General features: G+C 36.9%; 1 protein-coding gene across 1 annotated transcript; it reads right to left on the reverse strand.

Annotated features, from left to right (window-relative positions):
- Window positions 1-372: 372 nt before the first annotated feature.
- slc25a11 (solute carrier family 25 member 11) lies at window positions 373-23,943 on the reverse strand. Its single transcript, XM_056458804.1, has 8 exons — window positions 23,761-23,943; window positions 19,396-19,548; window positions 18,025-18,231; window positions 15,252-15,342; window positions 13,266-13,356; window positions 8,196-8,295; window positions 4,188-4,239; window positions 373-1,155 (listed from the first exon to the last, which is right to left on the reverse strand). The coding sequence occupies exons 1-8, from the start codon at window positions 23,835-23,837 to the stop codon at window positions 1,000-1,002; spliced, it is 927 nt and encodes a 308-aa protein (XP_056314779.1). The 5' UTR covers window positions 23,838-23,943; the 3' UTR covers window positions 373-999.
- Window positions 23,944-25,768: the final 1,825 nt, after the last annotated feature.

Genomic DNA, 25,768 nt, shown 5'->3' on the forward strand with positions numbered 1-25,768 from the left:
CTTTAGTCACGTGACCAGGTGTTTCGAAACACTTTAGTCACGTGACCTCGGTGTTTCGGATCATGCTTCGGTACAGTGTTTCGAAACACTTGCGCTTCGGGATCTCGACACTGTGTCGAAACGTCAGTTTTACGTCAGCCATCCCTACCTCGAGGATCAAGTTTGCCCATGCCTGATCTAGTGTGTATCGACCTATACACACACACCTCATCTTTATTAAAACAAATCTTCCACTTAATTGTGCACAAACACCACCATATGTTCACTTTAAAGCAGTCTTTTATGGTAGTAATCCAAGATTTGCACTCAGATCCTAACTGTTTTTCTTACTACTGTATGTGTGTGCTGATAGGAATCAAAAGAATTAAGAAATAGGAGAAAAATCTTTTATGATTCACGTTCGGCATCTGTCTGTTCTCAGGTCAGTACACTTGTTGACCTTTATATATGAGGGGGAAAAAATGGGCATTACATAAATATGATTTAAAAGTAAAACAGGGCTTCGACTGGTGTAAACAATCAATGTCTGCATTCAAATTCAGTTTAGCATTAGGTTGCTCAGCCTCTGTGTTTATGTGTCTGTGTGTGGGTAATTTAAGAGTCCGAATAGTCTTCTCAGTTACCACCACAGCAAGGGGTCAAAGTCCGGTTATATATGCGTCGTGACAAACCGTCTAAACTATACTGGGAAAGAAAGTGGGAGAGAAATACAGGTAGGTCACAGTTTACAATATTAGCTGTATTAATGTGAGTTAATGCATTTACTAACATGAACAAACAATAAACAATACATGTATTACAGTATTCATTCATCTTTGTTAACATTAATGCAAATAAAGTTAACTCACGGTGCTTTAACTAATGTTAACAGCCATGAATTTGGATAATGCATCAGTATATGTTTAATACATGTTATGAGTTCATGTTGGTAAATGCATTAACTAATGAAAGCTCATTGTAAAGTGTGACTAAGTGGAAGTACGGCCTGTGCTCTGTAATCTACGAGTCGAGAAAATAGATCTTGTAAAACTTGTTCATCTGCTCCAGGAAGATGAAGGTGAGAACCGTGTGCGGGCCGAGACGAGCGTAATATGGAGTAAAACCCTTCCACAGACTGAAGAATCCTTCATTCCTTATGACCTTCACCAATACATCCTACAGAGACAGAGAGAGAGGAGAGAAAAATGAGGGAAGTTGGATGGTTTTTAGTAGTATGGAGTCTTTTCACAAGACTTATGACACCTTTAACGGTCATCAGCATCTTAAATCCTTCAAAGTTTATAATATCCAGATAATATGTGAACATTTGTATGTATTTATATTTGTATTAAGTCATCTTTGCATGAAAATATATAAAAATTAATCACTGCTTGTGTGAGGCGTTTGTAATGCAGCGTCTATTGGGGCAGGATAGTATATTTGACGTTGTTCTGTCTTCTAGCTGCCGTTATTTGTCTCGCACTATTTTTTTCCTAGTTCTGAAAGTCTTGATAACACCATCGTGGAGTTTTTAGGTTATTAGTTCATCAAATAGGATTGTTAATTTTTGTTGTTGTTGTTGTATTCTTTTATCCAAACAAACAGCTGAGATTCAAATAGACAAACTCATGCAAAACATTGAGGAAAAAACTATTTAATTAGGTGCGTCGCAAATCACATACTTATGCACTATTCTCCACCATTTTGTAGTATAAATAGTGTAAGCAGTGTGTTCACATTGCAAACTCTAATAATAAGTGCACTTTATTTACCTGAATGATGCACTTATTCGACTGGTAAAATGAAGTGTGTAATGATGGACACTTCACGCACTCAACGCCCGCTGCTTTGCTCATGTAGCGGAGCTTTCGGGCGCACATGTTGGATAACTTTATTTATTTTGGATTGTGAAAGCGAAATTCTCCTACGAGAGTGATTATAGCGCCTCCCGATGGTGAATGCGGTTAAACTCACGGCAGGTATTATTTGATGGTTTGGTCATTTATTTCACTGATTTGGCAACTGTCAAACGTCAGCAGGGAAATGGGTCGAATTTCCGCTTAGTAAAAAACATTAGTGTTACATTTGAGACGACACTACATTCATATACTATGCTGTTGAGTGTGTAAGTGCATAGTGTGCCATTTGCCTATTGAAAATGTAAACCGAAGTTTGTCAGAATGACAGATGCTTTTATGTGTTATGATTACGGCCAGACAGAATCTGCTGACATTTTTTGCCATTTTATATTAAATAAATAAATCTATATTTTGGATTTATGCAGAATGATTTTGGGAGTATCGTAACTAAAAACGTAATATATAAAATACAAAATAATCCCTTTTTAACTTGTATTTAATGTTTACAATGCAAATCCAATTAGATCCACTTATTTGGAAAACAAAGCAAGTCTCTCATAAAATATTTGGAGCTCAGCATATATAAGTACACCCCTCACAAATATATCTTTTGAATTCATATTTTAATAGGAAGCTATGCAATATTATATTTGTGCATATACATTAGATTAGTCAGCACTGAAGCCAAATCTGGAGCTTATCAAACAAAATAACTTACGATAACGGTACAAAAACTAGCACAGCCAAATTGATATGTTACAGAAAAATATTAAATACTAATTTAAAAATGAGGAAAAAATAAAACAGAAATAATAAAAAATAAATAAAAATCAACAGAAATTTTTTTTAAAAAACTTAAAGGGCACCTATGATAAAAAAATCTACTTTTCAAGCTGTTTGGACAGACATATGTGCATGTATGGTGTATAGACCGTCATATTGGGGTGATATAAGCACACCCAGTGCTTTTTTTTTTCAATTTAACAACATAAAAACGGTGGACCAATTGGAGCGGTTTTCAGATCGACCGCAACTTTACGTAGGAGAGCGGTCCCCCCGCCCACCAATATTGATTGACAGGCGCGTCATCATATCCTCAGTTTGTTGATTCACGTACGCCATTTTCAGCGTGAGTCGAAGCGATATCACTAAAGGAACACGCTAGCTCTATTTTTAGATGCAAGGCTCATTGGGCTCAACACAAGAGCAATATTCTCCACATTATTGCTCTAATCAGAATTATTGGTTGTATCTTTAGGTAGGTTTGCAAACATGTGTACTTCTCATTGAGTCTACCTTATACTTCAGCCGTTTGCATTTCTCGCGATCCCAGAAGCTCCCTGTGATCTTAACTAGCATGCGTTTTAGAATTCTAAACATAGGTTTCTATCAGGGTACACTCAAGTCGATGGCTGGGCGCTGCGGTCCGCTGCAGAAACCTATGTTTAGAATTTAAAAATGCGTGGCGCGACGATTCTCGCAGTCTGCCTGTCAGACTCCGTTGCAAATGCAGAGCGGGTGAGCTCATAGCCCCGCCCCCTTGTTATGTTGGGCGGGAAGCCGAAACTAATTTACATGTGAAGCAACACACCCCTAAATCAGCAAACTGTGGACACGCCCCCAACATGACACTTTTTAACACATTATAATAAAAAATCTTAATTGTGTTTTGAACTGAACCTAAACTGGCACACTCAGAAGAACCATAATATTAATATTAAATCATAAAAAAGAAGTAAACTATGTGCCCTTTAAGTTGAAATTTTGTTGGTTGTAAGTTTTTTTTGCAATATTTTGCTTGAATTTAACTGTATTATCTTTCAATTTCCAAATATGTTTGGTGACTAAAGTAATTTAATAAATATACCGGTTTAAAAAATCTGTTTTGTTTAAATGCACCAAGAAGATTTCCTAAATTCACTGAGGAATGGATACACATATAAATTTTCAAAATGGGGTGTACTCAATTACGCTGAGCACTGTATCTCTACTAAAAGACAGAAAATATTACTTTATAAACTCGGTTGTAAATCAATCATATGAACATTTTTCTATTTGTCAATAATATTACTGTAATTAATTAAAAAAATTACCCACATTTACACAAGTAAATAAATAAGACTCAATGACGGGCTAAAAAATTTGCGGATTTCTATGCGTGCAGATTCCATGTGGGCCTAGTTATGATTAAAACGATTTCAAAACTCTTCTGAATTTAAAATATCATTGTGTAAAATGAATAGAAACGTCTCTGAAAACAGGACCTTTTTGTTAATTTAGGCCAAAAAAATAAGAATTTATTACAATTTACAATTCATACATTAAAGTAAGAGGGAGTTGAGGACTTACCAAACCATTCTTGTACTCCGGCTTCCCATCAATCATTCTCATGTTCTGGATTCTTTTGGAAAGAATGAGACAAATATAAACATTCGACACAAAACCTGCTGCACAGAATACTGTCAGAATCAATACTTTTTTTGCAATATTTTCTTTCTGATTGTCTACAGAACAAACCACTGTTATACAATGACTTGCCTAATTACTCTAACTTGCTTAATTACCCTAGTTAAGCCTTTAAATGTCACTTTAAGCTGAATACTAGTATCTTAAAAAATATCTTGTTACATTCCTGTGTGGCGTGATTATTATTATTATTTTTTTGTCTTGCTAGTAGTCTCTCTCTCCATCTCTCTCTCTGTGCTCGCTCCCTCTCTCCCACTTCCACCCATACAATGGCTCCGATTGGCTACTCTTGCCCAAGCGGCAACCTCCCGCTCTCCCTCGGGAAGCCAATATGGAAGTAACTGAAACTGCAATTCATCAAAATTCTGCTAGTCCTGGCTCCATAATAGAGTAAGTTGCAATTGAGCCCACTGTTAGAATGGCCAACTTTACAGCAGAAAAAAAGGTGTTTACAGCCTGGTACAAAGAACGATTTTGGTTCATATAGCTATTATTACCCTCCATGACAACTGTGAGGGGGGTGAATTTTTTTATAACTCATCCATTTGCTTTATATTAAGTTTGCATAATTAAGGGCGTGGCCACTTGAGTGACAGCTAGGTCTCGCTGGTCGCCGTCACTTCACCTCAGCTGAATCCGGCAGATTAGCCACTGATCTCGGCATATTCATCGTATTTTTCTTTAGTTTTATGTGGCTTTACACAGTCAGCTGCCTTTTGGACTTATTTCTTACAATTATCAGATGATATGGGATGTTGTGTGCACTTAATTGTGCTCACAAACCATTCACGTGGCCTCCGTTTCCCATGTGAGTAAAGTTAAATACTTGTATACCATCTCTATTATGTATTTGTTTTATTTAAGATCATTTATCATTTATATGTTTCTTTAGACCCGTAAAGCACTCCAGAATGTGACAGATTGATTAGCTGTAGGCTCTAGATCAGTCATCTGAAGCGTTATCATACAGTGTTATGCTGGAGTTCATTAATAGTCTTGCATTTACTAACACATACTATAATTGAAGTGTTTGGAAGTAATTTGCGTTTTCCTCCTGTAGAAAAACGTCATAAGAGCAATGTTTAGTGGCTCAATGTATTACTACAGTGTTTTTAAAAGTCTAAACACTTTATTGATATAGTGTACAGCCAAGCACATGTGGTCAGAACACAAACAAGTCACAGGTAATAAAGTATCAAGCGTTTCTCCTAAAGTAAAGTCTGTCTGCCAGGTCTAAGCAAAGTGCCAGCAGGTGTCTGTTACTCCGCTCACTCTCCCCCTCTTTGCCCTTGTTTGGTATCCCGCCGTGGGTGCGATGACGCGCGAACAAAATGGCGACGGTTGGCCGCGCCTACTAGTAGCTTCTTTTGCGCTCTTCAGAAACCTATGGGTGACGTCACAGGTACTACGTCCATATATTTTACAGTCTATGCTCTTGCCCAGCTGTTTGTGATGAGGTTTCTGACTTTTCTCTTAATGAATCAACCTCAGACTGGGGTTATGAATATCAGAAGAATATACTTTATTGCAATATTTCCCAAAAAAGCAGAGACAGCCTGGAGCAGACCCATCTCAGTCTCTCCCCAGGACAAATCCAGTGTCCCTCAAATCTGCTATCCCCTTTATCCTTGCTTCCTCCCACCTTTGTGTTTTCACAGCTGTTTACTGGTTCAACAGGCCTCTCCCAGCTCCTAGTCTTTTACGACCACTATTTAAAGACCCCTCTTCTTGTTGGCCCTTATAATGTACAGATCTAATATAATCATCACTGTTTTTCCCCATACAGTTCACATTTGGTAATCATGACTAGTATCTATGTTTCAAACATCCAAACTGGACTCTTCTTTCCCATTCAGTATGTGTCTTTTCAAATATACATGACAGTTTCAACATGTGTTGTATACATTTCATGCCTTTCTGACACAGATGGTTCTCAATGCATCCCCAAGTCCTCTCTCATGCTCTTTTATGACCCCTTTGCCTTAACCTATCACCTGTTTTCAAAGATATATAATGGCAGATACGTATGGCCCTCCACTCACCCAATCAAATGTGTCTTCATATAGGTTTAGTAAATAAAAATCTTCTTCAATTGCTGTGTCCCCCCCTGACGCCACCGACGGTCTCCAATCCAGCCGCTGCCACCGTAGCATAAAAGTGGTGGCAGGACGCTACTCGAGAGGCCCTGAATTTCTGTGTTATGTTGTGTGTCAGTGAAAATTGCAATCCGTTTTCTGTGTGTTACAATTTGGTATACGTCCGTTGTTATTTGTCTGTTGTTATTTGTCTGTGTTATGCGCATCTGAGGTTGGAGAGTGGGACAGGTAAGGATGTCACGCGACATACATTGTGCACATGTACTTTTGAATATCACTGTTGTTAGACACACTAGGTAAGGGGCGTGATCCACCCACTGTACTTTGGTTTTCTCATTGTATATATTAAAGTAGGTTAGGTAGTGCGTAATAGACGTGAAGATTTATTTTCAATAACTGCTGTATTTTATAGATAGGATAGTTAGGGTAGATGTTGGGCCAATAGATTGTTTTGTTTACTTTATTTCTATTGTTTGGACGCCGCCCAGGTCTCATCTCTCCAACTCTCCCATCTATCTGTTCAAACATCTTGTGTTCCAGTTGTTTTCTGTAAATTTCAATATATTCTTGTAAATATTTAATGTTCTTTCTATATATATATATATATATATTTGCATTTATTATTATCACTATCTTTGTAAATAAACTTGCATTTAGTTAGTCTTGGTTTTTTGTTCCTCACTTGTTGATTTTGTGTGTTTGCTTATGTGTTTCACCCAAAATTAATGTTACTCTCCCTCCCCTTTACTCACCATCTTTAAAAACGTAACTATCTAGTCAAATATTATTTACTGTCATTATGGTAAAGATAAAATAAATCATTAGAAATGAGTTATTAAAACTATTCTGTTTAGAAATGTGTTGAAAACAATCTTCTCTCCGTTAAACAGAAAATGGAGAAAAAAATAATGCAGGGGGGCTAATAATTCTGACTTCAGCTGTATATTTCTCCTTAATAAAGACATTATTAAAACTGGCAGTGTGCTCTGTTATATTATGATGTTATATGAAATGATACCATTAACACTGTCTGTCATACCACCTTCAATGTCAGTTAAAATAGCCAGTGTTTATTTTGCAGCCACTTTGTCATCTATAAATGAGTAGCAATAAAAAAAACTTGTCTCTTGAACATTTCTTAAGATAAGACACAAGATAAGAAATAATTGTGTTTCCTTACAGCAGTTAGCTTACTGATTAGCTTCACAATTTACAACCCTAACCAGCATAAAACCTAACAAAACACCCTGCAGTCATTCTTTAAGCCACCGCGAGACCAACTGTGTATTTAAAGTATACGTGAAATCAAAACGAACTATAATGATTTTGTTAGCTCACATTGCTAGTATTCATTCATTCATATATTCATTCATTCATTTTCCTTCGGCTTAGTCCCTTTATTTATCAAGGTTTGCCACAGTGGAATGAACCGCCAACTTATCCAGCATGTGTTTTACACAGTGGATGCTCTTCCAGCTGCAACCCAGTACAGGGAAACACCCATACACACTCGCATAAATACACGCACTCATACACTACGGCCAATTTAGCTTATTCAATTCCCCTATAGCGCATGTGTTTGGACTGTGGGGGAAACCGGAGCACCCGGAGGAAACCCACACCAACACGGTGAAAACATGCAAGCTCTACACAGAAATGCCAACTGGCCCAGCTGGGACTTGAACCAGCGACGTTCTTGCTGTGAGGTGACCGTGCTAACCGCTGAGCCACTGTGTCGCCCATTTTTGTGTACTGTCACACAAATAGTAATAATCCACAGGAAGTGAAACTATACCTGGTCTTAACAATGTCTACAGGCATGGAGGCGGCAGTGGTGACCAGTCCACTGATCATACTGGCACAGAAGTGACACAGGATATCATCTCTGAAATATCCTGCAAAACAAAGAGAGAGAGATTTTAATGTATATTAAGGAGGAACTAAAACAGGCTTTTTTTCAAGATGTAAAATAAGTCTCTGATGTCTCTAGAGTGTGTGTGTTCAGTTTCAGCTCAAAATACCACACTAATAATGTCTTATATCTCTTTGAAATTGCCCCTTTTAGGCTTTGATTTTAATTGTGGCATTTTGGTGACTGTCGCTTTAAATTCAAATGAGATTGTGCTCTTTCCAAAACAGGGCGGAGCTTCAAATGCCTATGCGTCAGCATAGTGGCAGATTCAAAAACAAGACTAGCGTTCTGTGCTAATGAGTAGGGCCAGACAGAATCTGCGGACGTTTTTTGCTATTACTGTAGAGAATTTTGGTAAAAATCTGTGGATTTCTGCAGAATTATTTTGGGAGTATCATAATTAAAACCTTAATATGTGAAATAAAAAATAATAACTTTTTGCCTTTTATTTAATGTTTAAAATGCAAATCCAATTAGATCCACTTTATTTGGTAAACAAAGCAAGTCTCTCATATAATATATCTACTAAAAGACTGAAAATCTTACTTTACAAACTGCATTTTACATAAATCAGATTAACATTTTCATATTGGTCAATAATATTACTGTAATTAATTAAAAAACTGAACAAATTTAGGATTTACACACATTTACTCAAGTAAATAAACAGAATTAATGATAGGCTAAAAATCTGCGGAAATCTGCGGAATTCTGAGCGCGCAGATTCCATTTGGGCCTACTCATGAGGGGGAGATGGGGACTAGTGGGCGGGGCTTTCCCCCTCTGATGACACGTACAAAGGGAGAATGTCAATCAAAGTGTTTCTGCAGACTGTTTTTATCAAGTGTGATGATAAAAAATACAAATAATTCATTTTAACATTAGAAGCTGGTTATATTCACACATTGTTGCAACACAAATGTATTTAAACCCCTTATAAAAGTGAATTTTGCATAATAGGTCCCCTTTCATTTCAATTTGACCTCTGAGCTAACTTCTGCAATTAACAGGATAAATAAATCACAGTGACTGCTGTCAGCAGTTCACAATCTGTATATAATGTTCAGATTGTAAACTGACTCTTCTCACAGTGTGCGATCGTCTTTGTGCTTTGTTTTACTTATGTTTGAGACTCCTATTAGAGAGAGTCCTCTGATAGCGATTACATAAGATGTGATTGAAAATTATTTTATTTTTCACTTGCCAGAACGGCTAGTGTTTTGAAATGTGTCACACGCAACGCTTGATTTTTCGCTTGCAGTTTGTGGGTTGGCACTTGGCAGGTGTTCACTTTAACACACAATAACCTTCATTTAACACTGCTTACTTTGCTTTGTTTTGACCACAAACAGAACACAAAACTAAAAGAAACTAAGCCCAGCTTGCAGTGGATCTAATCAAGCACATATATACTGAACACAAATACATTCTATTTCAAATATTTCCCAAGTAATGTTTAACAGAGCAAGAAAATTGACAGTATTTCCCAAAAAATTTTTAGGTAACACTTTAAAATAATGGTCCATTAGTTCATGTATTTACTAACATGAACAAACTATTAGTAATACATTTATTACTGTATTCACTCCTCTTTTTTAATGTTAGTTAATGTTATTTAAGTTAAACTGCGTTAGTTCATGTTAACTCATGATGCATTAACTAATGTTAACAAGCACAACTTTGGATTTTAATAATGCATTAGTTAATAACGTTAAACTATGATTAATAAATGCTTTACAAGATTATTCATGCTTAGTTAATGTTGGTGAATATATCAACTAGCATTAACTAATGGACCATTATTCTTAGGGCTGCTCGATTATGGGAAAAATCATAATCACGATTATTCAAAACGATTATCAATTGAAGTCAAAATTATTCGCCCTCCTGTGATTTTTTTAAATATAAATATTTCCCAAATGATGTTTAACAGAGTAAGGAATTTTACACAGTATTTCCTATAATATTTTTTCTTCTGGAGAGTTTTATTTTGGCTAGAATAAAAGCAGGTTTAAATATTTTGAAACCTATTTTATCAGCTCAATATTATTAGCCCCCTTCAGCAATATATATTTTGATTGTCTGCAGAAGAAACTACTGTTATACAATCACTTGCCTAATTACACTTAAGCCTTTGAATGTCACTTTAAGCTGAATACTAGTGTCTTGAAAAATATCTAGTAAAATATTATGTACTGTCATCATAGCAAAGATAAAAAATCAGTTATTAGAAATGAGTTATTAAATCTGTTATGTTTAAAAATGGGTTGAAAATAAATCTTTTTATTAAACAGAAATTGGGGGAAAGGATTGCTAATAATTCAGGAGGGTTAATAATTCTGTTTTTAACTGTATATATGCACAGTTATTTTCCTCCTTGTAAATAAGGAAAGGTAAATAAATACAGTGAAATAAAAATATAAAGCAAACTGTGCTTTAAGCATCTTTACTGAAAGAAAAAAACTTAAGCTACAAAAGTCCTTCAGTCAAGAGCAGTGTGTGATTTTGTCCTTGTTGTTTGATTAATAATATAAACAGGCGGCAGCTGGAATATTGCGCTGTCACTTTAAGAATAGTGCGGCTCTGCTATGGTTTCTCTTTCACATGTCTTTTAATTCTCAACTTGTTTGTTTATTACACAATTGAGGGTTAATATAATCACTAAACGCCGCGCTCTGTCACAAATGCGCATATATTTGACCATTAAAGCGCTCATATTAAGATGGCGTTAGATGTGTGTGCTCTGCTCGTCTCCGAGGCTAAGCGCGCACACACACAACAGCCTGCGCTCTTTCACGCTTTTAAAAAACATGAATGATGCGCATCCCGTGCTGCAAACGTTACATTACAGTACATGCTTTTAGTCATTTTCACGTGGAACTGAGCTTTGCAGAGCAACAGATGTGTACAACTGGAAAGTGGCGGTATATGACGCAATAATCGTTTATCTCGATTAATGTTTTTTCATAATCATTAGAAGCCAAAATTGAAATCGGATTTTCGATTAATTGCACAGCCCTAATTATTCTAAAGTGTTACCATCTTTTGTGGAAACTATTATTTCTTTTAGATTGGCTGGAATAAAAGCAGTTTCTACATTTTTAAAAATGACATTTATGGTCAATATTAAGAAATATTTTTTATTCAGTTGGCTAAAGATATCCACTGTTATCCAATGATTGCTTAATTAACCTGACTTTAACCTAATTAACCCTTGTGTGCTGTTGGGATGTTTTCATCCACTTTGGGGTGATTTTGCGTTTTAATTTTGGCCAAATGCAAATTACAAATGCAATAATTTCTGACAAATAAAGATAAGATTTAAGACAAATCTCATTTTGAAACATATTTTGGGCAAATGCTTTGAAATTTTACGAAATTCCATACACGATACACTCTGGGCAAATCAACTACCCTTTTGTTATGTTCGGGGCTGTTTTTACCCTATTGATTTCCATTATAATGGCATTTTTTGATTGCAAAGCTACAACATATTATCATGCATTCTTGATTGTTGAGGTAAATTTTTTACTGATCATCAGCTACAATGCAATAAAAGCTTATTTTCTGGCTTTTATATGGAGCATAGTATGTACGTGTGTCTGTGACAGAGACCTTTGCACACTTGCCTTGATATGTTTGAGAAAATCAAAATAAGCAGAACATAGTTAGCATACTAAGTGTATTATTGCACTCACACACACACACACACACACACGCACAACACTATAATCTGCTGTTTTACTCCTAATAAAAGTCAGAAACGTTTTTGCACAGGCCTATCTAAAGGGTTAATGCTGCCAACTAATGATCAACAGTAAATACTACACATTTGACCTCTTCCCATGGTCTTTAAATTTAATTTAAGCTGAATACTAGTATCTTAAAATATCTAGTTTAATAATTATGTACTGTCATAAGCCCCTTTCACACATACAGACCTTTCCGGAAAATTACCGGTAATTTTTTTAGCCCTTTTTGGAAATATCGGTAAATTCGTTCCGGCTACTCCGGAAAGAGAAGTTGTAACATTATCGGTTATTTACCAGAATGCTGCGCTGTGTGAACGCAGAAAGAAGATTGCCGAAAAGAGCACGTACCTGTCTAGAACGTGCTGACGTGAGACGTCTGATTTAGCCAATCAGAACACTCAGACGCATTCACCTCCGCGCGGTTTATGGAAATAAAAGCCTTTGAATATTTTCCCAGACACATTTAACTGCTAGAAGTTAGTCAGATAACGTTTATATGTTCATCTTAATGCCAACAGTGTAAATAATTAGCGATAGATGCCTATGATAAGCCGTTGTTTGTTTACCTTCAAGCTCTGCTTCCTTCAGCAGCTTGACGAGTCAAGTGTGCACGTGAAGCAGCTGGTGAGCGCCAGCACACACACACATATCATCTACATCTCGACGTGCGAAAGTGTTGCTCTATGTTTTCATCGAAGTTGTTCACTATACTGATCCATCCACAGAGTTTGTAATGTAGTCAAATGTTTACAAATACAGGCCCAGCCGTTTAGAGGTCATTTCTGATTGATGTCAGAATTTACCGGTATGTTGGAATGGATGTGTGAATGGTCTTTTCCGGAGAAATTCAGTAACGACCTCGCCTGTGTGAACATCGCTTTTTTAATTTACCGGTAAAGTCATGCCATAAATTTTCCAGATATTTACCGGTATCACTGTGTGAAAGGGGCTATTGTGGCAAAGACAAAATAAATTCGTTATTAAAACTATTATACTTACAATGCTATTACACATATATACTGTAAATGACCAATGACAATGACTGACCAGTCCAACTAATCAACTACACCACGCACACGCCCTGCTAATGAGCAGTTAACCATGTACAACCAACCAATGATCAGAATCAGGAATTGGTTGTATATACTAGAAAGGCTGACTCTGTAAGTTTGTGTCTGATAAGATAAAGGAAGGTCCGTACCAGAGTCCAACAGTGCTTGTTTGGACTGAGAATATGAAGCAAGTTGAGCTGCATTCACAACTACTGCTCTGGCCATGGTCGGTATGCATCCCTGCATTCAAAACAAAACAAAACACACATCATTAAGCACATAGGGTACATCTCAATAGGTCTTGTATGTGAATTTGAGCTCTGGCAAAGACAGTCAGGAGCTTAGTTCACATATTTTTCATATACAGTCAAAGTCAGAATTATTAGCCCCCTGCATATTTTTTCCCCCAAATTCTGTATAACGGAGAGAAGATTGATTTTAACACATTTCTAAACATAATAGTTTTAATAACTCATTTCTAATAACTGATTTATTTTATCTTTGCCATGATGACAGTTAATAATATTGACTAGATATTTTTCAAGACACTAGTATTCAGCCTAAAGGTTACATTTAAAGGCTTAACTAGGTTAATTAGGCAAGTTAGGGTAATTAGGCATTGTATAGCGATGGTTTGTTCTGTAAACAATCAAAAAAAATTGCTTAATGGGGCTAATAATATTGACTTTAAAATGGCTTTAAATTGGTGCAATAGTCTAGTGGTTAGCACGCTGACATATGGTGCAGTAGCACTTCAGGGTGTCCCGAGTTTGAATCCCGGCTCCAGGACATTTCCCGTCCCTACCCCCTCTCTCTCTTTCACTTCCTGTCTGAAATACTGTCCAATTAACTTAATAAAGGCAAAAAAACCAAAAATAAATCTATTTCAAAAAATGGCTTAAAACATTTTTAATTCTCGCTGAAATAAAACAAATAAGAATTTCTCCAGAAGAAAAAATATTATAGGAAATACTGTGAAAAATTCCTTGCTTTGTTCAACATCATTGTGTGTGTGGGGGGGGGGGGGGGGGGGGGGGGGGGGGGGATAACAATAAAAATAATAATAATAATAATAATCACAGGAGGGCTAATAATTCTGACTTTAACTGTATATACTAAAATACTGAATTATTAAAAGTACATTCTAGCTAAATAATTTGATTGTTTAATATAAGAGCAACATATCAACCATCAAACAATTCTTTTATTTTTTTAAATATGCAAGAGGTACACAAATTTGGATCACATACTAAGAGAACAAATCAACAAAAACAAAAGAAAAACAAAAAAACAACAATACAGTCAAGTACTGGCAGGTGCGTGTGTTTGCATGTATGTATGTGTGTGTGTGTGTGTGTGTGTGTGTGTGTGTGTGTGTGTGTGTGTGTGCGCGTAAAGGTAACTAGGTGGACAGGTCAGAGTACATACATAGGAGAAAAAAAATGTATATATATATATATACACATAAACAACATGTATAACAGTCAAAAAATGAAGTAAATAAGATAGATATAAATAAAACAGACAGAAAGAGACCAATCAGTGGTGAGGAGTGACAACAATGATAGTAATGTAATGATAGTAATAATGACAGTAAAAAGAAAAAAGGACAACAGTGATAACACTGACAACAACAACAATAATAGTACTACACCAACTACTACTGCTACAGAATTTACTCATGTTACTGTTACTACTGCTGCTGCTACTACAGCCATAACAGTGTGTACTAATACTACAATGCCATCAACCAATTCTAAAATGTTTGCTAGATTGTTCCTAACCTGTCTAGCTGTGTTGTTCATGTTAAAAACGAACAAATAACAGATTATTTTTATAAGAACGTCTCTCGTTTGTCATTATGTTTGATGATTTAGTTTTTGTTTTGCACGTACTGTACATCAATGTGATTTTCATGGTGCGTAGTGGAACTTTGAGTTTTGGGAATACTGCGATTGAGACAACACTAAAAATGGCTGACATCCTGATTGGTGCACGGTAAAATGTTAATGAAATATACATTATGAAAAGTCAATTAATTCTAGAACGTCTGTGAAACCAAACAAGCTTATTCTTATTCAGACGCCTGAGCTATTCATAAATAAATCACGCAAACACTAAAAACAAACACTTACTCTCCAGAGCGTGGTGACTCCTTCTTCTCTAGTGATTCTGACGAGGGCATTGAAGACATTTGTGTAACCCCTCCTCTGATCTGGAGGCAACCTGGACAAGACAGATTAAAAAGAGAGTGATCTTGTAGAATTATTAAAGATTGAAATAAAGAAAACTTCATAATATATAAATAAATTATTAATTTCACTAATAAGTTCATAATAATTTTAATTTCACTATTTATAATCTATAATAATGACTCCTGCATAGTAGTCCCACAACATACTTTCACACCTGTCACTCGATGACAGAAAGTAGACAGAAAAGTCTAGTGGCTGGGAATGAGCTTTTTAATATGTCTGGTGTTATGTTAATGTTGTTTTTGTGTGTTTAGATCAGGGGTGTCCAAACTTTTTAGGCCGAGAGCCAGAAAAAAAAAAAAAAAAAACGTCCTGGACAAAATTTTACATACATCACACAGACACACATATATAGATAGATAGATAAAGAGAGAGAGAGAGAGAGGGAGGGAGGGAAGGGAGGGAAGGAAGGAAGGAAGGAAGGAAGGACGGATGGACGGACGGACGGACAGACGGACGGACAGACGGTCGGACAGACGGTCGGACAGACGGTCGGACAGACGGTCGGACAGACGGTCGGACAGACGGTCGGACAGACGGTCGGACAGACGGTCGGACAGACGGTCGGACAGACGGTCGGACAGACGGTCGGACAGACGGTCGGACGGACAGACGGACGGACAGACGGACGGACGGACAGACAGACAGACAGACAGACAGACAGACAGACAGACAGACAGAACGACGGATGGATGGATGAATGGATGGATGGATGGATGGATGGACGGACTGACGGACGGACGGACAGTCTAGATAGATAGACAGACTAGATAAATATATAGATGGATGGATGGATGGACGGACGGACAGACAGTCTAGATAGATAGACAGACTAGATAAATATATAGACGGATGGATGGACAGTAAAGATAGATAAATAGATAGACAGACAGACAGACAGACTGGATGGAAGGATGGACAGACAGTAAAGATAGATAAATAGATAGATAGACAGACAGACTGGATGGAAGGATGGACGGACAGACAGACAGACAATCTAGATAAAAAGACAGACAAAATAAATATATAGACAGACAGACGGACGGACGGACGGACGGACCGACGGATGGATGGATGGATGGATGGAGGGATGTATATTATTATGGAATTATTTTAATTCGTCGTCTAACTGTGTTTCTAGAAAGACTTACGTTTTTTAGATGGCCCGCGGGCCGTAGTTTGGACACCCCTGGTTTAGATGAACTTTTATGCCCAGTACAGGTATGATCTTATTGCCACACTATATCGTTATGATAACATGATATCGCTACCTTCTGTGATTTCCTGAAGATAAATACCAAAAAATAATGCAACTGGAATAACTACAGCAGTCGCCATCGTTGATCTCATATGTAGCAAGAGCTTGTGATGACATATGATGACGTGTGCAGGTGTTGTAGTGCTGTCCCATTTCTTAGGGGTAAAATTTGAAGCCCTTCCCCTTCACACTTTGTTTTAAGGGCCAAGAGAAAGGGGTAGGGGAAGAGGTAGGGGTAAAAAACAGAATTGGGATTGGGCCTTAGACACCCCAGAAAACAGTCAAATAGAGCTATTTAATCTATCTTGTGAAACTGCAATATTTATTGCAGAAAAAAATAATCGAAATTTTAGATTTTTCCAATATCATGCAGCCCTAATTCAGTTCAAAGCAAATATATATATATTACTGATGTCCATGTTAATGTAGTCAGTCAAGCCTCGTTTTGTCAATTATAGGACTTGATTAAAAAAAGAAAAAGTGCAAAGCTTGGAAATCCGGTGGAGTGAGGGTTAGGGTTGGGTCGAAAGATGATGCCATCGTCCACCTTGATGCTGAGCCGACATCGCGATCCTCCGCCCCGCCCCGCCCCCTGTCGCAGCAGCAGCCTGCTCGTGAAAAATACACACTGCAGGCCCGTTTACAATAATATGTCTTAGTGTTAAAATGGCATTTTAGAATGAAAACAATCCCCGTCCACACTGGCGTTTCATCTAGCATTTCTGAATAGCCCTCCTTCCACACTATACTGCTGAAAATGCACATCACGTGACCAGACACACACTCTCTGTCATGCGCTGCAGCTTTTGAGCTCCAGCAGTCAGCGAGTGCTTTGAGCACAAAACCCCAGAGAGCAGTGCACGTCGGACAGTTTATCAAGGATGTACCGCTGGATGGCGTCTCAGTATAGTTGTTAAATGTGATTTTTTAATGAATCTTTTCTCTAACTAACGACTCTTCAGTCTTTTGAATCTATCAGGTAACGTGTCACAGCATCAGTACACTGCTTCAATCTTTCACTTTCACGCTTGTAGCGAAAACCTCAGATACTGTTGGTTGGTTCCTGTTGGTTGTCGACGCCATTATAATGACACAGTTCACTCTGCCTATTCATGCCAGAGTCCTGTGGAAAAAGTGATTGACAGGTGGTAATTTGTGTGTAACTTTTCTTTATTTATGATTTGGTTATGGGTAAAACAAAGACCATCCGGGTCAGGTAGTTGAAACGGCAGGCTACAATTAATTAATTAATTATGAATTAATTATTCATAAATAATTAGTTCACTGCCACCTACAACAACGATGCCATCGTCCATCACAATGTTTTACATTAGACATTTTACGATGCCAAATTGGTCGACATCGCCCGACCCTAGTGCGAGTATATTTTCATACCTCCCATCAGCCGTCATTCGAATAAGCGCCACTTCAGCCGGAGTCCCAACAAACGCCCCCGTGGCCCCGGCGGTCATCCCGATCAGAGCCTTCATGAAGAAATTTGGCGGTGTGCCATCTGCTTTGGACATGCGCTCGAAGAGGATCGTGTAGATGCCCAAGCGGGTGGTGGTGTAGGTCGCCTGTCTCAAAAGACCCGCTGAAAGCCTGGAATACACAAAAACACATATGTGACGACAATAAACACTACGAGACACTAATGTTTTGCTTTCAGTTAGAGTAGATTATTTAAGACGTTTGGTATGTTGTAGACATTTCTTTTCATGCTTTTCTTTTGATATTATCATTTTTTGTCATGTAATACAATGAAATCATGTCAACAACCCATTTGCTAATTATTCATTCAGTTTTCCCGCTTAAATTCAAACTTTGGTTACATCATATCAACAACCCATATGCAAATTATTCATTTAGTTTTCCCGCTTAAATTCAAACTTTGGTTACATCATATCAACAACCCATATGCAAATTATTCAATCAGATTTCCCGCTTAAATTTAAACATTTGATACATCATTTCAACAACCCATATGCAAATTATTCATTCAGTTTTCCCGCTTAAATTCAAACTTTGGTTACATCATGTCAACAACGCATTTGGAAATTATTCAGTCAGTTTTCCTGCTTAAACTCAAACTTTGGAAGCATCATGTCAACAATCCATATGCAAATTATTCATTTAGTTTTCCCGCTTAAATTCAAACTTTGGTTACATCATATCAACAACCCATATGCAAATTATTCAATCAGATTTCCCGCTTAAATTTAAACATTTGATACATCATTTCAACAACCCATATGCAAATTATTCATTCAGTTTTCCCGCTTAAATTCAAACTTTGGTTACATCATGTCAACAACGCATTTGGAAATTATTCAGTCAGTTTTCCTGCTTAAACTCAAACTTTGGAAGCATCATGTCAACAATCCATATGCAAATTATTCATTTAGTTTTCCCGCTTAAATTCAAACTTTGGTTACATCATATCAACAACCCATATGCAAATTATTCAATCAGATTTCCCGCTTAAATTTAAACATTTGATACATCATTTCAACAACCCATATGCAAATTATTCATTCAGTTTTCCCGCTTAAATTCAAACTTTGGTTACATCATGTCAACAACGCATTTGGAAATTATTCAGTCAGTTTTCCTGCTTAAACTCAAACTTTGGATGCATCATGTCAACAATCCATATGCAAATTATACATTCAGTTTTCCTGCTTAAATTCAAACACTGAATACATCATATCAACAACCCATAGGCAATAAAACAATTGCAGCTTCTGAGTTGTGGCTTTTTCTTACCCGGTGTAGATGCCACGAATGCCCTCATTGCGAAGGATGCTGCTCACGGCATGGAAGCTGGTCTTGTATTCACGAGCTTTAGAGCCTTGACCACTCAACTGCATCCGATTCTTCACCAGATCCAGCGGCTGCACAAACACCGTTGCCCCCATCCTGGAAGCCAGAAATAATGTATATTATTTCATTTATTTATCTGCTTTCCAGTCCTGTTGCAAATCCGAAAAAATTCAATGGACATTAGAGCTGCGCAAAATGATCGTTATTGCAATAATAGTATCTGCAATATACGTATTTCAGACGTGTGATAAATTACATTTATTTTGTGCACTGGTTGTTTATCAAAATTCGACCAATCAGATCCTTACTATCTTTATCCCTGCCTCCCCAGTAGTTGCGGTTCTGCTATTGGCTGGAAGGGCACAAAGGTAAACCCAGAGCTAAAAATAAACACTATTGGGCGGAGCCGAGACAACAGAGGAAAATGACAACAGCCAATCAGTGTTAGAATATCTGCTGAGGTTTTCGCTCACTCATAGTGTTTCAAAACTAAATGTTTGCACCTTGACACAGTGTTTCAGACACTGAAATAGATCTGAAAAATATCGCTTACCTGTTTATTTTGATATTATTAAATAAATAAATCATTTTAAAAACATAGTTAATAAAATAGCATTTTCAAGCGAAATATCATATCGTAAGAAGAATCGTTATCTCAATACTCAACAACATCATGAATTGCATATTTTCCAGTATCGTGCTACTCTAATCAACATTATAAGCATCAGAATGACAGGTATAAAATATATATATTTATACAACCTTTCTGTCTGGTTCTTGAATCTGATGGCTGAGAGCCGTGCGATAGTCTGCAATATCAGAAACTTGTACAGCCTCACCCTCACCCTTCTGGTATTACTCCGCCCACATAGAGCGACAGCAGATCAATAACCTCACTACAGATTGACAAATTTTGCAGCTGTTGGACAACCATAATGTACTTTTGAAGCTTTTGTAGGCGAGAATACAGTTTGTTTAGACTGCAACTATGGAATTTATTTATAAGGATAGTGTATATTTTACATATTTGTAATTTCAGAGATACAGCACGTCGGCATCCATCAGCCTGTCATACTGAGTAGAGCAAAGATGATTGACGTTCCACCACAAGATGGGGACAGAGACTGCATAATAAGAAAAACTCTGCGTCATTTCAAACTACAGCTGAACAAATCATTATAAAACGGTAAGTGACTTTCTAAGTCGATCTCTCTGTTTTGTATGTTGGAGTGCTGTATTTATACAATAGCAATCTGGTAGTGTTTGCTTTAGCTTTTTGGAGTTAATTATTGTGATTTCCCGATTGCAACTGAGAAATGCTGGGAGGAAATGTCTGGAGACTGATGGCATTTCACATTATTCAGTCTTATAATTTTTAAATGTGAGCAAAATCACCTGTTTAGTCATCACTTTAGACCAGGGATGTCAAACTCAATTCCTGGAGGGCCGCAGCCCTGCACAGTTTAGTTCCAGCCCTGCTTCAACACACTAAAGCTGCGGTCACACTGTGCTTTTCCTCCCATAGACTTCCATTCATACGCACGTGAATGCGTCAGATCGGAAACGCAAGGTCATGCGTTAAGTTTCATAGGTTGCTTCAGCGCAAAGTTCAAGCTTGGTGAACTCTGACCTGCGAAATCGCATCACTTGACTGCGTGAGACCAATCGAGAATCAAAACAGGACCTCTCTGGACAGAAACTTAAAACATGGAGCAAATCGCTCGCTTTTTTGATGTCTAAACATCTTGTTTAATCCCGCCCCTTTTTGCAGCGCCGTACGACAGAATTTCGCACACACAAAGCCCAGTGTGACCGCAGGTTAAAGCTATGGTCACACCAGGCTTTGTGTGTGCGAAATTCTGTCGTACGGCGCTGCAAAAAGGGGCGGGATTAAACAGATGAATTAGACATTAAAAAAAGCCAGCAATTGCTCCATATTTTAAATTTCTGTCCAAGAGGTCCTGTTTTGATCCTCGATGGGTCTCACGCAGTCAAGTGATGCGATTTTGCAGGTAAGAGTTCACCAAGCTTGAACTTTGCACCGCAGCAACCTACGAAACTGGACGCATGACCCTACGTTTCCGGTCTGACGCATTCCCGTGCGTATGAATGGAAGTCTATGGGAAGAAAAGTTAAGTTTGACCGCAGCTTTACCTGTAGGTTTCAAACAAGACTGAAAGATTTAATTAGTTTGATCAGCTGTGTTTAATTAGGGTTGGAACTAAACTGTGCAGGGCTGCAGCCCTCCAGGAATTAAGTTTGACATCCCTGGTTTAGACGTTATGCAAGAGAATCATTCAAATATTAGCTCTAAAATTATGTTGGTGAAGTAGCAATGGTTTCTGCTGTTCTGACGTCAGCTTTAGATGTGAATAAATGGTGGAAGAAAGTAGTTCCTAATACAAAAGGGTTTTTTGATTTTTTTTTTTGATTGTGCTGTCAAATTGTTGTATAAACGCAATATCACACTTGTAGCAGTGCGATATGGCTGTATATCATCACTGGTGGGACACAACGCACGCCTGCCACCAGTGCCGATACACAGCCATATTGCACTGCTACTCATGTGATATTGAATAATGGAATCTTCCAGATAAATCAACAATAAAAACACATCATAAAGTCCATCTGGAATTTTAATTAACTGTGTATCTGTTGATACAGTTCATTTCCAAATAATCTTGAAATTAATTATGCAGCAAAACAAAACATCACAATGTCAAATGTTTCCAATATCGTGCAGCCATATCATCTACAGCAGGGATCACCAAAATTGTTCCTGGAGGTCCGGTGTCCTGTAGATTTTAGCTCCAACCCTAATCAAACACACCTGAACAAGTTAATGAAGGTCTTAAGCTGCGGTCAAACTGGAGTTTTCTCCCCATGGACTTCCATTCAAACGCACGCGAATGCGTCCGACCGGAAATGCAAGGTCATGCGTCAAGTTTCGAAGGTTACTGAGGTGCAAAGTTCAAGTTTGGTGAACTCTGACCTGCGAAATCCCATCACTTGACTGCGTGAGACCAATCGAGGATCAAAACATGACCTCTCTGGACAGAAATATAAAATATGGACCAATCGCTCGCTTCTTTAAATGTCTAATCATTTTGTTCAATCCCGCCCCTTTTCGCAGCGCTGTACGACAGGATTTTGCAAGCTCAAACTCTAGTGTGACCGCAGCTTTACTAGGTATACTTGAAACACCCAGGCAGGTGTGTTGAGGCAAGTTGGAGCTAAACACTGCAGGGCACCAGACCTCCAGGAACGAGATTGGTGACCCCTGATCTACAGTAATATATAGCTGTATATAAAATTATTACATTTGTATATTTTTATTCTCTATTTACTTTACCATGTTCTTCTTAAATTCCTCATTATCTGTGTTTTTGTCCTGTCACTGTGGAAGCTTCGGTCAATGAAACAAATTCCTTGCACGTGTAAATGAAGCGATTTCTGATTTTATTTCACTGGTCCTGTCAAATGTTTGTAACTTAATTGGTGCCAAAATAACCCTCAGTGTAAATGACACCACTTCTGAAGAATTGAGGTAAAGTTGGTTTTATATTAACACATTCGTTTAGTGACAAATTGTGCTGCAGTCCTTATATTGTCTACCCTCATACTTTGAATATTCAGTCTGAAATCTCTTGTAAGTATGACTTCAAAATTTCATTAGCACTATTTAATTGACTGTGAACAATGTTGTACTTTGATAGTCATTGGCTGATAATATGATTTCACTATGTAGATTTTGCAAAGAATACTTTTCTGAGATTATATTATTAAGGAGAAAGTCTGAATGTGTAAATATAAAATAAACTTTACCTCAATTTCTGAAGAACAGAATTACATGTAAAAGAAATCAATTTCCATATGAATTATGACACTATTTCTAAATATCTTGTTTTATTTTTCCTTTTTAGATTTCATAACAAAGCTCTGATATCTACATATAAACACACTCAGAAATCTATAAATAAAAGGCATTTGAAATGATCGTTTTTCGCCACATGTAAGGTGTAAATGCCTCGTCGTGACATTTAAAGTGAAGTTTGACACGGGGTTACCACCAGGCTTTCTCTGGGCCTGCAATATTATTTCCAACACAACTACTACCTTAACAAAAAACAGCTTAGAAAATTCATAACACACCACATAATCTCCTCATGTTGATTCTATGTTTAACAGCTCGAGCAATTATTAACTGTAACCCTGAACGATAACCTCCCATCAGCAGCTCATTCAATGAAATCCTATAGAAACGGAGCGCGCCGCTGCACGAACGGGCACGTACACACACACACGTACCCAGCCAAGCCGCCGAAGAGGAACTTTATAGATTTGGGCGATGTTTTGGGCTTGGCTGTGTCCGCTGCGGCTGCCATCGCTGCGGTGCTGTCCGGGTTTCTGGAGGACACCTTCAATCCTGCCGCTCCGCTGATCTACAGCCGCTGTTGTCGACAGCAAGGTGACTCGTCTGGATCGCGCACGTCCGCTTGAACCAATCGGGATACGAGTTTCCACTCGCGGGGCCGAGCACGTACGTGACGTTTCAGTTTCGTGTGATATTTCTTAAAGACACAGACGTTTAGGGGGTTTACATTTTTTGTCCTTGTGTAGTTATACATATAATGTAATCCTGAGAAAATTCCTTCCAAACTATCTTCATTTTATACACAATGTCTGTTAATCTACAATCTACAAGCACAACTTTCCCCCTCATAATCATATAATTTGGCTCAACAGAGATGTACTGTACAAAAATAAGTCAATTCACTTTGATGATTGGGCAAAAAATAATATAATTTAAGATAGACAATTATTTATTAACAGAGGAGTGCCTTTTAAATATGATGAATTTTTGTCCCATTAAAAATTAAAGAATTTACTATTGTTTTTGGAGCAATCCCTTCTGCTTTATGCATTATGCTTATGAAGTGATGGGACAACCAGTCTCCCCAGGTTGTGCCACATCTAAATGTGCTAAAAACAGTTCTTGGTAAATTACTATTTACCACAAAGCCAAATAACAAAAATATTCGCTCTCTATTCCAGCATGAGATAATCTCTTGTCCTAATGCTGTCTATTATTGGAACAGACATATAGGCAATATTAACTGGAAAAGAGTATGGACTTTATACCTCAGAAAATCCTAATGTACAATAAAATCCATGAAGTGTCTTATAAAATACTACATAGATGCTATCCTACAATTTTTTTTTTATTTACAAAGGTTTATTTCTGAAGATTTGGATGTAAATTGCTCCTTCTGTGATCACCAAACTGAAGATCTGTCTTACCTTCTGTGTACCAAAATTGTTTGAAAAATGTATTAGGTATATTTAGTGGTATAATTCCTGATGTTATGTTAAAATATGAAAATGTTATTTTAGGATATGGCCATCAGAATGAACATTCAGTTGTTTTTATTATTTATTTAATCTTATTATATTTTTGGCCAAACATTTTATACACAAGTGTAAATTTTGTAAGCATAAACCTTTCTTTCAGATTTTCCTGAAGATCAAAATCTTTATATGTCTTTGATTTCTGAATCTACCAACAAGAAAGCTGTGAAAACTGTGAATTTGTTTAAAAGATAAATTTCTGGTTTGCTCCCTGGCATGTAATGTAATATAATGTAATGTAAATGTTTCATTTTGTTATAATAAAAATAAATAAATAAATAAAATAAAAAAGACACAGAGACACATTTAACGAGTAAATCAAGTTGTTACAATTTTTTTTAGAGAGATGGATTCTGGGTGCACTTTTTGTATGAATTAGAGGAGTAATATACACCCGATTGTTTTGGTTTGATGTTGAATATCATATATTTAAACTACAAGTTTTTTTTGTTTTTTTTTTACATACAATAATAATAATAAAACTTTTGAAAAAATTGATTATTAATTTAAAGATTATATATGGGAATTATCATGCACGCAAACAAAATTGGTCCAATGACAAAACTTAAAATTTATTTGTTTAAATCTGATCCTAAGCATTATATTGAATATTATATTAGAAATAAAAAAGCTATAAATACGTATGCAATTTTGGAATCATTTTCTTTTGCAATTTTCTTGTAATCTATATTTACATATATCCCCTGTAATTTTTTTAAAATAATTTTTTCTTCTCTATTGATTTTGTTCCTTTGATTGCAAGTACTTTCTTGTTATACAATAAATAAATAAAAAGAGTCAGATATGTTTTAATTTGACCTTTAACTGTATATTTTATTAATATTGCAATAATTAGTGTTAATGTGTGTTAAAAGTGTGTTTCTTTTATCACACTTTATTAATTTCT

Source organism: Danio aesculapii, chromosome 5, assembly GCF_903798145.1.
Source record: "Danio aesculapii chromosome 5, fDanAes4.1, whole genome shotgun sequence".
Taxonomy (NCBI): Eukaryota; Metazoa; Chordata; class Actinopteri; order Cypriniformes; family Danionidae; genus Danio; species Danio aesculapii.